This window comes from Pygocentrus nattereri, chromosome 2 (genome assembly GCF_015220715.1).
Source record: "Pygocentrus nattereri isolate fPygNat1 chromosome 2, fPygNat1.pri, whole genome shotgun sequence".
In the NCBI taxonomy this organism is placed as follows: domain Eukaryota; kingdom Metazoa; phylum Chordata; class Actinopteri; order Characiformes; family Serrasalmidae; genus Pygocentrus; species Pygocentrus nattereri.
In genome coordinates, this window is record NC_051212.1 from 14,025,614 (window position 1) to 14,041,365 (window position 15,752).

Sequence of the window (15,752 nt, forward strand, 5' to 3'; positions counted from 1 at the left end):
TTTAAATTGTTCTTGTTTGGTTTTTTGCAAACAGCTGAAACGTATTTTTTTCTAATAAACCTAATTTGTAAAGGGGCTGAATAATAATAATCATTTTGATTGTGATTGTACATGCAGGCTGTTCATATTTCATATTTACCACTATATCACTGTCAACATTACATTAAAACATGTGTAGCTTCACTGGTGGTTTAGGACAGAACATTAAACTGTTGTAATTCTGACCGCTGGTTCCCGTCACCACCACTGTAAAGACATAATAAGTGATTAAGTTTTTCTCTAATGCATCATTCCACATCAAAACATTCTGACTCTGTTCACATCTGAATGACTAAATTACGCCAGAATCAGAATAATATAAAAATATATAGTATAATTCTCCTTTTAGGCAGCGAGTCAGACAAACCAAAACTAGCCATGAGACACTTTATACATTCCTGTTCACACAGCAGGCTTGATCTGAAGTTCCCACACAGCCTTAATAAAACTTTTAAATGTTAAAGGTGAACTGATCATGAAGCTCTGTATATTAAACCTTTGCTGTCTGCATCCAGGTTATAGTCCATGTTTAGCACCAGATCAGTAGCAGAATGTTTTCTACTCACCAGTGACGTTTATCCAGAGAGCATCACTGTAGTGGGTGTAGTAGACTGGGGTTCCTCTCCCAGCTCTGCACCAGTACTGTCCTCCATCAGAGACGCTGACTGAGCTGATGGTGTAGGAGTGTGTTTCAGTCTTGGTCTCATTCTCAAGGCTCTGTGTGTGTTTGGACCAGTAAAACCTCCATCCAGCAGAATGATCCAGCTTACAGTACAGAACCACTGGATTTCCTATCAGTGCAGCTCCTTTATGGCTTGATGTGAGTTCAGGTTTAGGTTTTTCTGCAGTTGGAGATGAAGCACACAGTTCAGACTAAACTCCCACCCTAAACACTCAATTTATCTACCAAACAAATCAGTTTGTTGTCACAAATCCACTTTTCCCAGAGTTCAGTTAAAGATTGAAACCCCATGCTAAAGTAACAAACAAAGCTGGTCTATAGTGCTAATTGTAGCCACAGTTGTAGCTCACAGTGATTTCTTTCACTTAGTCCTCAAAAGAGAAAGAGGAAAAAATGTGGCTCCCCTGCTGGCCAAAGATAGCATAGCATGCTAAGTGTTAGCTAATATTTTATTAAACTGTTCTGAGTTTTTAGGTTTTTGAGATTGTAGAAAAACATTTGGCTGTTTTTGGTTTGTGTGATGGACCTGCGACCTGTCCAGGGCGTATCCTGCCTTCCACCCGATGACAGCAGGTAAAGGCTCCAGATACCAGGGTGTTTGGCAGGTGGTCAGTCGTTCAGTAGGAAGACTCAATATGAAGTTTAAAATATTCAGATGCACCTCTGAGGCTTGTTGACCTGTTTCATCAACTCGTCTTCAACTCTGCATCTACTGTCGCTCTTCACAACCACACAGGCTGCGTTTTAGCGATGCACAAAGTGGTCGTGTAACCTGTAAATGCATTCGCCCTCCAGTTCAGTGGGGAAATCAATGTGTTAAAAGTAAGAGCCCGTCTCTTTGAGACGTCTCTTTTCTTTATTGGGTTACATAGGAGGAAAAAAATAGCGCCCCCACAGGGCCAGGAGCGTATTTTAAACTGCTAGAATAAAAAGACAAATTTGGCAGAACGTTCTGTGAAAGTATAAGGGTCTTACAGGGCACATGTTGCACAGCCATGGATTTGTGTGCAAAATATGATTTTGACCTTGAGTGCACGGTCATCTTGAAAAGAGTAGGTCAGGAAGTTACCTTAGCAGAGGTACAAAGAGCATTTGATACTCTTGACAGTGTAATAAACATACAGCGTCTTGATGGGACATTGACAGACAGTGTTTTATGCCAGTTTGAGGAGATTATTACTCCACTTCTTTTGGATAAAGAGCAGACTCACTATGGGAAGGGTCCCTGTTGGCAGGTAGTTCAGCTAGATGAGTATAGCCCAACTACTATTTCAGAAGAACCCCCACCTGCTTAGTCAGCTTAGAGAGAGCAGTCAACAAAACCCAGTTACCTCTACTCCGGCCTGTAAAAGTTCAGAATCACCTACTTCAGTAACCTTTGGGGCTGTGGACACCTACCGAGATGGATTCAAGTATTGCCCAAGTGCACACCACAAGCACCACCATAGCGTTCCCTGTTCCTACAGATGTTCAGCGTGTGATAGTAGAGCATGTTGTCAAACATGGACCAGAAGTGCAAACTCGTACTCCTTGGAAATTAAGGGTATTCTCTGGCACCTTGCCCAAACCCCCTAATGAGGTAGCCTTTAACATATGGCGTTTACATTCTAGACAAGTCCTGAGTGACGCCAGCCTTTCTGAAAGTCACAAACGCCAAATAATACTTGACAGTCTGCTCTCCCCTGCACTGAGTGTAGCATTGTGCATTGGTGAAAATGCAGCTCCTAAAGCCTCTTCAAGAGTTGGAGAATGTCTGTGGGAGTGTTACAGGAGGGGAGGAGTTGTATATTCAGTTTTTGGAGACACATCAAAACCAGGGAGAGAAGGCCTCTGACTATCTCTGCAGACTTCATTCCCTTTTGCAAGATGTTGTAGAGCGTGAAGGTCTTGCAGGTGAAAATGCTGACGAGCAGTTATTGAAACAGTTCATCAGAGGGTTCATCAGGAGGTGCTGGGATGACGTTCTGATTGCCACCCTGCATTTAAAAGAGGCATTGTCTGGCTCAGCTAAGAAATGTGTGCCCTTTTCAGAACCTTTTCTAAAAATAAGAACTCATGAACAGGTTACAGTCACACTAGAGATGCAGGCAGAAATAAATAGTTCTATACACTCTCAGAGCGGTACGACACTGGAGCAGTACCCTTTTTCTCACTGTGGTGGTACCCTCAGGGGTACATCTCAGGAGCTTAGTCAGAGAACATAACTGAACCATAATCCAGTGAAATTATATTTTCTAAGTTGTACTGACTCCACACTCCCCGCCTCGCCTGCAGGCTTTTTATTTTAGTGTTCTGTTTTAAAACATTGATTTATAAAAGGTACAAATATCTACTTTTCCACTAGGAAAAACTTATTTAAGGTACACAGTTGAACCTTCAAACCACTGTTGCACCTTTGAGGATACACTTACATTATTTGTCCCTTGATGAACGAATCATGTACCTGCATGGTGCCTTTATTTCTAACAGTGTACAGAACCTTTTAGAAAGGGTTCTATATAGCACCAAAAAATTATTCTATCTATCTAACCCCTTTTGCTACTACATAGAACCCTTTTCAAAAAGGGTTCTTGGAGTGTTCATGGTTCTGCACAGTACCATTTTCTTAACTAAAGAACCCTTATGTAGGTCAACTTGGTAGATACAGTTTCCAAATGCGCTGCGTCCTGCTGAGTCACATCAGGCCTTAGTCTATTGCTAACAGCAGTGCAGTCATCACCTCCCTAATCCACCACTTCTACCTTACAGTGGTAAACAACAGCAACCAAACAGAAGACAGAATTCACACAAACACAGCCAACACTTCACTGACCCACAGCACCTTCACTATAAAGCCGCTCACCACAGGCACAGCTTCTGCCCAGTGAACACCACATGATTGTGACTTTAAATCATCAAAGTATAACTTGGCTGTATAAGCAGTTTAGGATAATGTTTGCTTTGGGATTTTGGTCCTTTAGCTTTTGTAGCTAATTAAAGACCAAGTTAACTACCAAATTCACAAAGAACTGACAATGACGACGTTATGAAAATTTGGTATTTTATCTTTGGATGTGTAGAGATCGACATACTCTCCTCTACCGGGGACGGGATCTTACATTTACTCTGAACTCCAGGTCTTTAACCACAGCTGGAGCTACAGATTCAAACACTGATAATGGCCTGAAGCAAAGGCAGTTAGCAACGGTTGCTAAGCAGTGATGGCTGGCTGAGGGAGGGCTGAGGACATGAGGCAGAGCTTGTTGGAGGCTATAACGATTTGATTGGCGATAATTTGGTGACGGCACTCACAGGAACTCAAATTTGACAATCTGAGCAAATGCAGATTAATTTAACATTCTGTCCTGTTTGATTGAGATCAGTCATCGTGGTGTTGTGGTGGTCGTTGCTGCTGTAAAGACGAACACAGGCTGTGGCGATAAACTCACTTGTACAGAAGCAGCTGCTGTAACTGATGAAGAGACTGACTCAAATTTGGAGCTGCTGGTACTTTCACTGTTGAGTTCTGACCTTTTCTGTGTCTTTTGGAAGAAATAAGCAGTGATCTGTGTTTAAACAGCTTATTAAAGTAATCCACTGCAGCATCTCACAATAGTAGTGAATATATATTTAGTGTCTGACTGAAGATCAACACTTAGGGGGGCAGTTATTGTTTTGATTGAGTTCTCTAGCAGGACTGATCCTGTATCAGCAGTCTCACTGCGCTCTCATTAATAACTGTGTAGGTACACAAATTAATTATACATGTGTTCACATATTTTTAGAGATGAAAAAGAGTTATGAAGTAGTAGTTTAATGAAATGTATACCATTTATATATAAAGGAAAATCAACATTTTCAGGTGGTCCTGAAGAGGCCAAACAATTTTAAACGTGTGCTCGAGCTTGTATTGTTACAGCATCTCCTCTGATGGTGAGAGTTTCTCTGTTTACAGTGTGATACATAGACTGAGACACTGCAGTCCATCTACTCTGTTTATTCTGTTTATACCACTGATATGTCCATCCATCCTGAGTGTTAATCTCACACTTCAGAGTGACTGACTCCACTGAACACGTGATTCTTATAGACACCTTCTCCCTGTGTGACACATCTGAGACTAATAGTCTCTCCTATAAACACCTGATCATCAGGCTGTATGGACACCACAGCTTTTGGTCTCTCTGTGGAGAGAAAGAAATCCTCAGGACGATTCATTGTGATGATGTTTTCTACGCCTATATAAACTATAAAGCATGAACATTTTTCAGTTGTAGCTCACAGAATAAACGTCCCCACTGTAACTGTTAATATCTCACTGTTATACTGTTATACTTTTAGAACAGACCGGTTTCTGAATGATCATTAATTCATTCTGAATAATTTTACTGGATCTACAGTCAGTGTAGCTTTGGGTAGATCTACAGAAAGAAGAGAGCAGCAGCGCAGATTCAGAGAATTTAGAGTCAGTTTCATTAATAAAAACACAAACTCAAACATCTGGTCTCATCTGTGTTGCTGTGATACTGAGATTAATGAACCCTGAAGAGATGATCTCACTCACCTGATACAGTTAGTGTAACATCACTGGTGTGTGAGTAGCGTGATGTTCCTCTCTCTGTTCCTCTACAGGTGTATTTTCCTCTGTGAGACTCTGTAACAGAGCTGATACTGTACTGCTGTTCATTACTGACAGGTCTGTTTGGATCATCTTTAAACCAGCTGTACTGCCATTTAGAGACTCCTCCTCCCTGTATGTCACATCTGAGAGTGACAGTCTCTCCTATAAACACCTGATCATCAGGCTGTATGGACACCGCAGGTTTTGGTCTCTCTGTAGAGAGAAAGAAATCCTCAGGACAAATCATTGTGATGATGTTTTCTTTGTCTATATAAACTATAAAGCATGAACATTTTTCAGCTCCTTTATGGCTTGATGTGAGTTCAGGTTTAGGTTTTTCTGCAGTTGGAGATGAAGCACACAGTTCAGACTAAACTCCCACCCTAAACACTCAATTTATCTACCAATCAAATCAGTTTGTTGTCACAAATCCACTTTTCCCAGAGTTCAGTTAAAGATTGAAACCCCATGCTAAAGTAACACACAGAAAGCTTTAAGAACAGAAAAATGTCCAAACCTCTGACAGAAGCCACTAAACACACCTTACATATAAAAATACAGACAGTCCTGAAGGGGAAGACGACAAAAAAGAGAGTTGCTGAAGTTTCATCCACTGTTTTTTCTACTTCTGAGGTGCACTACACAGGTAAGGTATGATAAAGAACTGGCTAACACGTTTAACCAGCAGCTGTTTTTTCCCTTACCCATCAGGAATCAAGGGAAATAGTTTTCACCAGGTCTCTGAAAGGTGAGGGGAAAAACAGCCACTCCCTGCTGATCAAAGCTGGTCTATAGTGCTGATTGTAGCCACAGTTGTAGCTCACAGTGATTTCTTTCACTTAGTCCTCAAAAGAGAAAGAGGAAAAAACGCGGCTCCCCTGCTGGCCAAAGATAGCATAGCATGCTAAGTGTTAGCTAATAGAGTTTTTTGGGTTTTTAAGGGTGAAAAAGATCTTAGAAAAACATTTGGCTGTTTTTTTGTTTGTTATACAGAGAAGATAAGAAAATAAATAAAGTGGAACTTGTTTTATTCATGTTACCCTCCAGAGCTTCTGTATTTATGTTCCCAAACACAACATTAATATACCGTATTATATTTTCTGTGTTACCAATAATTTAATTTTACCCAAATTAACTGATGTTAATAAACTCAAACTTTGCAGTGATGATAATATAGAACTTACCTTTCACTCTGAGAGTAACAGGATTGCTGGGTTGTGATGATGAGGGTCTGTCATCTCTCTCTCCTCTACACCAGTACTGACCCTGATCCTGATCTGCTGCTGATCTGATGGTGAAGGTGTTTGTCTGAGACTGACTGACTGCAGTTCTCCTGCTGCCTTTATACCACTGATATCTCCAGTTACTGTGAGACTGTATCTCACACTTCAGAGTCACTGACTCTCCAGTGAACACAGGGCTCCATGTGGGCTCTACAGTCAGTGTAGCTGTGGGTAAAGCTGTGAGGACAGAGGAGAAGAGAGAGAGAATGTTGGTGTTGTGTGTCTACATTTTTCTTTTATTTCATATTGATAATATATTTAATCAAATACACACATCAGATGTCAGAAATAACTTATGTTCAAAATGTAATATATAAAAATATATACAAATGTATATTGTATAATAAATGTAATAGTGATTACCATTAAAAAGTATGTGACATACTGACATAAGGATTTATATTAGGACTAACTCTAATAGCTCTACTCTGGAAATCCTGCCCAACGCAGTTTACTGGGGACTGGTGACGTGTTTGAAAATGATTCACTCCAAAAAGTACAAAACAAATCCTCTCTGTGTTTGAATGATTTCAGTCTTGTTGGTCAGTGTACCAGAGCTTTGTTTACAGGGGAGCTGAAATATCAGTGGCTGTTAAACGTTCAAAAGGAGGAGGCCTGACAGGTGGTCAGTCATTCAATATGAAGATTCAATATGAAGTTTCCAATGTTCAATATTCCAATATTCACATCTGAGGCTTGTTCACCTGCTCCATCGACTAATTTCATCTCCTCAATTACTTTTGCTCTTCAAAGCTACATGTGCTGCATTTTAGTGATGGACATTTTAGTGACGTAGGCAGAATTACGTTTTTGGGTAGGTCAACTTGGTAGATACAATTTCCAAACGTTCTGCGTCCCACTGTCATAACATCAGACCACAGCCTATTGCTAACAGCAGTGCAGTCATTAGCTACCTAATTCCACGCTACAGTCATGCAAAACAAAAGCAATCAAACAGAACAGAGGATTCACTCAAACACAGCCAACACTTCACTTTACTGACCAACAGCACCTTCACAATAAAACCACAGGCACAGCTTCTGCCCAGTGAAGACCACATGACTGCATTAAAATCAATCAGACAGCTGAAACGAGGAAAAACAACACAGCGGACTTAAACATCTAAACACAGCCTCCCTTGTCTCAGGTGTTTCGCCACAGTGGGCCATGAAGAAATATGTTTCCTGAAGCAATGGCAGATAGCAACTGTTGCTAAGCAGTGATGGGAGAGCTGAGGAAATGGGGCAGAACTTGTTGAAGGACATAATGATTGGATTGGCTCACAGAGCTCAGAGGAACAATTCAAATTTCACTATCTGAACAAATCCAGCTTAATTTAACACTCTGGCCTGTTGATGGGGTGGGCCTGTGATAAATCATCACAGTGTTGTGGTGGTCCTGAAGAGGGCTGAACAGTTCTAAAGGGGTACTTTAGCTTGTGCTGTAACAGCATCTCCTCTGATGGTGAGAGTTTCTCTGTTTACAGTGTGAGACTCAGACTGAGACCCTGCAGTCCATCTACTCTGTTTATTCTGTTTATACCACTGAGAAAGAAATCCTCAGAACTAATAATTCTCATGATGTTTTCTTTGTCTTTCTTTTCTATGTTCACTATAAAGCATGATCATTTTTCAGTTGTAGCCACAGAATAAACGTCCCCACTGTAACTGTTAATATCTCACTGTTATACTTTTAGCACAGACTGGTTTCTGGAACCTCCGGTGTGAAGCAGCATGGTGTAGACGTGTTTTTGAAGCTCTCTGTGGAGCGGACTTTTATTTTAATGTTTTGAGGCTCGTTTACACATCTTGCTTGGTTTGTCATTGTGCTTAATTTCTTTGTGGACTTGTTTGGTGGTGGTCACTAAGCCTCCAAAAGATCCCGGGCCCTCTCAGCTGCTTATACGGCCAGCTCTCCAACACACAGCCTCGCTGGCACAACAGAGGTAATAAATGCCTTCATGATCTTTATAAAGATGCTATTTTTTGTAGCTTTGCTCAGTTATCAGCAGAATTCAACCTGCCTCCTTCCCACTTGTATAGATACTTGTGTAGCGCTCCTAAAGCAGGTTTTAAGCGTTTTACCCACGTGACTGAAATAACCTATAAGAGCACCCTGGGTTCACTAGGTTTATGTCAAATATGAAATATGTCTACTTTAGAGACTTTAAAATTACAATGGCGGTGCCTCCAATCTTTACTAGGGCTGTATGCACACTAGTCCTCCTTCTCTAAATAAAACACAAAGAAACCTTATGGGCTATAACTGGCTTGTATTTTAATATAACCCCAATTAGCAGATATGAATATGAATGAAACAACTATGAATTTCTCTTATAATATAGTTAGGTATATATTTTAGCAGGATGTAGTATATTCAGTGCATTATTAATTAACGACGCCAACAATAGAAAAGGTTTTAACCCCGTCTCAGCTCTCAGTAAAATAATACAACTTATATTAAACCAAACCTTCCTCAAGGTGTAGAATAGTAACTCTTAACCTCCTGATATACTGTACTGGACCTGTTGGAACATCAACACTTTAACCTTAACTGGTAGTGGGCCCACTCACACACACACACACTCTCTCACACACACACTCCTAAGCCGGCATTTAACTGGTTAAAGTACCTCGTTGCGGGGCCGGAATCGTTGCTAGCGTGCGTGGTGGCCTAGAAACAAAACCGCACAATCGTTTTAAAATAAAACTCACCAAACTTTCCACCTTAGTCTGTAGCTTAACCTCACTCGGCTGAATGCTCTGTCTCTCTCAGTGTCTCTCTCCCTCTCTCTCTCTCTCTCTCTCTCTCTCTCTCTCGGCAGCTGTAGCAGCGCGGGGGGGCTGCTCGGGTGGCTGGGGTTAGCTCGGGGTGGCTAAGCTAGCAGTACTGTTCTCCACGGGGTTGGTGGAGGTTCGGCTGGCCGGACTGGCTAACCGCTGGCTAACCGGTTGTTCTGAGTATCCGTTGAACAGGGGAGGTCTTGAACTTGGTTGGACTATATAAAGCTTGGTTTTGCTAACCGAACAAGTCCCGCGTTAGCTATTCCCACGAGGCTTAGTGCTATCCCTGATGGGGTTAACCTGCACCTCAATGACACTTAAACTTCTACCTGCACGCAGTAAAACACAAGCGATAACAGAACATTACCGTCATTTCACTCATCGTACAGTGGCGTAGTTACAGTTTTGCGTGATGTCGAGCTGACAAACACAACTGCAGGGCTATATTGAGACCACTCAGCTAGAACTCTTTCGCACTCTCGCACCCCCTTTTTTTTCGTGTTTTTTTTTCTCACCCCGCCCCCCTTCTCCCAGCAGACCCCACAAATCCAGAGAGCTATGGGACAAACAAGCAAAATAAAAGCAGGAAAATATGTATTAACAGAGGCTGAATAGAGTATAGTTATCGCAACAATTATATAAACTATTTAAGGGAAATAACTATTCTGGAACTTATTACTGTTAATTATTTATCAGGGTTACACTTGCAAATTAGACACGGTCTTCTCTTTTTTTGGATTACATCCACCTACCAGTTGGATATCCCTTGGATGACTTTCTGTCTTTAGAGCCCTTTCAGAAATGTTGTATATCCAACATCTATTTGAAGCTTGTTCATCTGGAGTCCTGTCCCATGAATAAAATTAAAAGATCTTGGGAATACGAGCTGGGCGTTGCCCTAACCGACCAATGGTGGGATAAGTCTATCGCCAAGGTGCGGGAAAGTGTACCTTGTGCAAGATTACAATTGATTCAGTTTAAAGTATTGCACAGAGTTCACCGATCTAAATCTCAGCTTTCTAAATTTTATCTGAACACCACCAACGACCAATGTGATAAATGTCATACCTCACCGTGAAATCTGAGCCATGTGTATTTTTTCTGTCCCACTTTCCGCAAGTTTTGGCTTGCTTACTTTAAAACTATGTCAAAAGTTCTAGGCGTGGACATGAAAATCAACTGTTCTTTAGCAATATTTGGCCTTTCTACAGATGTACTCCTGCTCACCAGCGGACAATTGGACATTTTGGCTTTTACATCCTTATTAGCGAGGTGCCGCATTTTGTTGGTATGGAAATCTCCAAAACTCCCCTTAATTTCAAGGTGGCTTTGCGATGTCATGCACTTTCTTAGACCTGATAGGATGAGGTTTAGTCTGAGAGGCAATACTGCTGCGTTTTACTCGAAGTAGAACCTCTTTCTTTCTTATTTCAGCTCTCCCATGCCAGATTACTGACCCCCCCTTTTTATATTAATTTTATTTTTATTATGTAATTTTTTTTGTATTTATTTATTTATTTTTCTTTTTTTCTCTGTATCCCAATTCTCTAATCATATACTCTCATATTAATTTATTGGGATAATTGGGCAGTTTGTTTATTAATGTAAAATTTACTTTGGGGATTGGGGCTATTAGGCGGGTGGCACTAGGGAAAAGGGTAAGGTGAAAGGGAAAACTTAATGGAGGGAGGGTAGAGAGGGAGTGGAAGGGTGTGTGGGATGGGGAAGAGAAAAAGGGAAAAGAAGGGGAGGAGTTAGTAAAAAGGAAAACATTATAATCCAGATTGGTCCTTTTACTCATTCATTTATTTGTGTTTTTATATTCGTGACCAAACACCAGATACTGTTGATTAATTCATTCTGAATAATTTTACTGGACCTACAGTCAGTGTAGCTTTGGGTAGATCTACAGAAAGAAGAGAGCAGCAGTGCAGATTCAGAGAATTTAGAGTCAGTTTCATTAATAAAAACACAAACTCAAACATCTGGTCTCATCTGTGTTGCTGTGATACTGAGATTAATGAACCCTGAAGAGATGATCTCACTCACCTGATACAGTCAGTGTAACAGCTTTACTGGTGTGTGAGTAGCGTGATGTTCCTCTCTCTGTTCCACTACAGGTGTATTTTCCTCTGTGAGACTCTGTAACAGGGCTGATACTGTACTGCTGTTTATTACTGACAGGAGTGGATGAACCATCTTTAAACCAGCTGTACTGCCAGTTAGAGACTCCTCCTCCCTGTATGTCACATCTGAGAGTGACAGTCTCTCCTATAAACACCTGATCACCAGGCTGTATGGACACCACAGCTCTTGGTCTCTCTGTGGAGAGAAAGAAATCCTCAGAACAAATCATTGTGATGATGTTTTCTACGTCTATATAAACTATAAAGCATGAACATTTTTCAGCTCCTTTATGGCTTGATGTGAGTTCAGGTTTAGGTTTTTCTGCAGTTGGAGGTGAAGCACACAGTTCAGACTAAACTCCCACCCTGAACACTCAATTTATCCACCAATCAAATCAGTTTGTTGTCACAAATCCACTTTTCCCAGAGTTCAGTTAAAGATTGAAACCCCATGCTAAAGTAACACACAGAAAGCTTTAAGAACAGAAAAATGTCCAAACCTCTGACAGAAGCCACTAAACACACCTTACATATAAAAATACAGACAGCCCTGAAGGGGAAGACGACAAAAAAGAGAGTTGTTGAAGTTTCATCCACAGTTTTTTCTACTTCTGAGGTGCACTAGACAGGTAAGGTATGATAAAGAACTGGCTAACACGTTTAACCAGCAGCAGCAGCTGTTTTTTCCCTTACCCATCAGGAATCAAGGGAAATAGTTTTCACCAGGTCTCTGAAAGGTGAGGGGAAAAACAGCCACTCCCTGCTGATCAAAGCTGGTCTATAGTGCTGATTGTAGCCACAGTTGTAGCTCACAGTGATTTCTTTCACTTAGTCCTCAAAAGAGAAAGAGGAAAAAACGCGGCTCCCCTGCTGGCCAGAGATAGCATAGCATGCTAAGTGTTAGCTAATAGAGTTTTTTGGGTTTTTAAGGTTGAAAATGATCTTAGAAAAACATTCGGCTGTTTTTTTGTTTGTTATACAGAGAAAATAAATGAAGTGGAACTCAGACTCAATTATTTATTCATGTTACCCTCCAGAGCTTCTGTATTTATGTTACCAAACACAACATTAATATACTGTATTATATTTTCTGTGTTACCAGTAATTTAATTTTACCCAAATTAACTGATTTTAATAAACTGAAACTTTGCAGTGATGGTATTAATATAGAGCTTACCTTTCACTCTGAGAGTAACAGTGTTGCTGGGTTGTGATGATGAGGGTCTGTTATCTCTCTCTCCTCTACACCAGTACTGACCCTGATCCTGATCTGCTGCTGATCTGATGGTGAAGGTGTTTGTCTGAGACTGACTGACTGCAGTTCCACTGCTGCCTTTATACCACTGATATCTCCAGTTACTGTGAGACTGTATCTCACACTTCAGAGTCACTGACTCTCCAGTGAACACAGGGCTCCATCTGGTCTCTACAGTTAGTTTAGCTGTGGGTAAAGCTGAGAGAACAGAAGAAAGAAACTAATAATACTAATAATATTTATTACTAATAATAACATATAATATAAAACAATGTGTATTATTTACTTTTTACTGTGTTGTTTTTGAACCAATCACATTTTATCTCCACAGTAACTGCATTCTTTTAAAGCCAAACCTTTTCAGGTCAGGGTCCTCATGTAGAGGCAGTGTTTGTCTCAGAACCCATCAAATATTTTGTGAAGCCAAATTAAACATAAACTCGTCTTAAAATTCCTAATATTTTCAATTCATTTTGACACAAACTGTAATTTCCATCAACAAACACAACAGAGTACCATGATAAAAGAATGAAAATGCATAATCCTGTGTAGCCCCTTGTAAATTGGTGGCTATCTTTTTATTTCATTTCATAAAGTGACCTTGTTTTAAAATGTTTAAAATTATTTAAAAACTGTATAAAAATGTTAAAATACCATGTCTGATACTCCGGAGTTAAGTGTTCTCATTTGCTGTGAGTGAGTGAGTGTAAGTACCTGTCTGCAGGTAACAACGGAAGGTAGGAGTACTGAATATACTGGTTTGTCAGTGAATTTTTATGGATATAACAGAAAATGTGTTACTCAAACATTTGAACATATAAAATGTAAAAACCTCTCGTTGTTGAAAGTTTATGCTTTGATCATGTAGTATTGAAATACTCGGATATATAACTTTTAACAGCCTGAAAACAAGTTACTGTGCTTTCTGCATCTTTCTGTACATATATGCAGGTTACTAGCTGTAGCCAGCAGGGTTAAGGGTGAGATGGGGACTTTTAATTTGAAAGCAGCCCCTGGAGGCGGTCATCTTCGTGCTCCAGGTGTGTCTCAGTCCCGCGATAGTTCGCCACAGTATCGTTTAGTCTCGTCTGGTCTTCTGCCGGTCGTAGTCAGCAGTCCGCGTCGGGGCTGCCGAGTTAAGATGGAAGAAAGTCGTGACGCGGGTCGTGGACGCTGCAAATCACGTGCGTGAGGACGATTTCCAGAGCGGCCCAAGCGGCGTCCGTGATCATAGAGCAGGTCGGGAGGTTCAGCAGTGAAGCTCCGCCCGTGAAGCCCCTAACGAGCAGGTAGGAGCTCCAACTCTCACCTCCACCCAGACTCGCCTAAACCAGCCTTAAACACCCGGACATGGGTTTTACAGCTGGAGCCGCATTCAGGGGTCTAGCAGGATTCAGGGGTCTAGCAGGGGTCTAGCAGGGGTCTAGCAGGATTCAGGGTTCTAGCAGGATTCAGGGGTCTAGCAGGATTCAGGGGTCTAGTAGGATTCAGGGGTCTAGCAGGGGTCTAGCAGGATTCAGGGTTCTAGCAGGGGTCTAGCAGGATTCAGGGGTCTAGCAGGGGTCTAGCAGGATTCAGCGGTCTAGCAGGATTCAGTGGTCTAGCAGGAGCTGAAGAGGTCAGTGTTAAGTGGACTAACACCGTCATTGTCCAGGTCGAGCTGGTCCAGTTTAAGGGGATGTTGGCTTTAAAAACAGGCTGGTTTGAATAGTCGTGTGCCTGTCTGTACTCTGCAGGGTGCTGGTGCCTGTGGGGGGATAAAAGCCACTGTTTTCCTGTGTTCTCCTGTTTTAATACTATGTTGGTGCTGCTTTCTCTTATACTGTTTTGGGACTGGACATCTGCTGTAGTGTTTGATCCGAGGAGCTTTTATTCAGCCTGGTGCCTAAACTACGCAGTAAGGCTGTAAGGGTGGAGGTCCCTGATGGTTGGGTGGTGTGGTCTTGGGTGGTTAAGGGTCTTAGTGGTTTCAGGTCACACTGGGAGACGAATCCCACCCCTACTTGTGGTTTCTGTTGGGTGTAAATCTGCTTTTCATATTAGGTTGAGATTTTCTTTCCTTGCTGTATGTTTTGATTTAATTATTCATTTATTTAAATGTTTGGTTTTTGATTGTGCTCATTGGGTTTAACGTGGGGTGGCAGTGCACCATGAGGCCGAGGGCAGTGCTCTCTTCATGAGACGCTGGAGTTAATCGCGCCTGCATTTTCCTTTTTTGGGGAACGGCTGCCTGCCTCAGGGTAACGGCGTTATCTCATGCTCGTTGACTTTAGCCAACTTTTAAAGTCGCTGTTGTGTAAATTTTAAATAGTATTTGTAAATTGAGATTAGAAATAATAAATTGTATTTTTTAGTCTTTTTACAGAGACAATGGTTTCTGTTTGTCACCAAGTGCTCCCACTTGGTGAGGGCCACAAAAACTTGACAGACTGTAAAGACAATTTAAAAAATCTTAATTATTGGCTTTCGTCCGTTATTTTTCAGGCTTTATTTTTAATTACGTTTCATATTTATTATTAGATTTTTTTAAAAACTCAAAATCAGTGTAAACTGAATGACAGAGCTACATATCAAGTTTTAAACAATATTTAGTGTGGGATTGTTCACAGTGAGTGGTTTTCAGAAATTTTTCTAAACCCATGCAGTGATTTCCACTACAGAATCATGTCTGTTTTAAATGCAGTGCCACCTGAGAGCCCAAAGTTCATGCCCAGCAAATACTGGTTTTTGGCCTTGTCCCTTGCATACGGAGATTTCTCCATATTCTTAGTTGTTAAATGACATTCTGTACCGTAGATGATGAAAAACAAAAGTTCTTCGCCAATTCATGTTGAAAACAGTCATGTTACTGACCTGTTGTCAATAAAACACCAGCTGTTTTTTTAGCATTACACAACTTTACCAGCCTTTTTGTTGCCCCCCTCACAACTTTATACATATTTCTCAGAAAACTAAAACATTTGTCAGTTTCAACAATGGATATG

At 41.0% G+C, this 15,752-nt stretch overlaps 1 protein-coding gene across 1 annotated transcript; it reads right to left on the reverse strand.

Annotated features, from left to right (window-relative positions):
• Positions 1–597: 597 nt before the first annotated feature.
• Positions 598–15,530, reverse strand: LOC108416371 (B-cell receptor CD22). The gene is made up of 4 exons (XM_037534596.1): positions 15,458–15,530; positions 12,691–12,966; positions 11,437–11,709; positions 598–881 (listed from the first exon to the last, which is right to left on the reverse strand). The coding sequence occupies exons 1-4, from the start codon at positions 15,528–15,530 to the stop codon at positions 598–600; spliced, it is 906 nt and encodes a 301-aa protein (XP_037390493.1).
• Between the last annotated feature and the right edge of the window lie 222 nt (positions 15,531–15,752).

Excerpts from the sequence above, each read along its gene's own strand:
- LOC108416371 (XM_037534596.1), bottom strand. The coding sequence starts at position 15,530 with ATGGAGAAATCTCCGTATGCAAGGGACAAGGCCAAAAACCAGTATTTG. Across the intron at positions 12,967-15,457 it reads CATGAACTTTGGGCTCTCAG|CTTTACCCACAGCTAAACTA; the intron begins GTGGCACTGCAT and ends CTGTTCTCTCAG. Across the intron at positions 882-11,436 it reads TGTTACACTGACTGTATCAG|AAAAACCTAAACCTGAACTC; the intron begins GTGAGTGAGATC and ends CTCCAACTGCAG.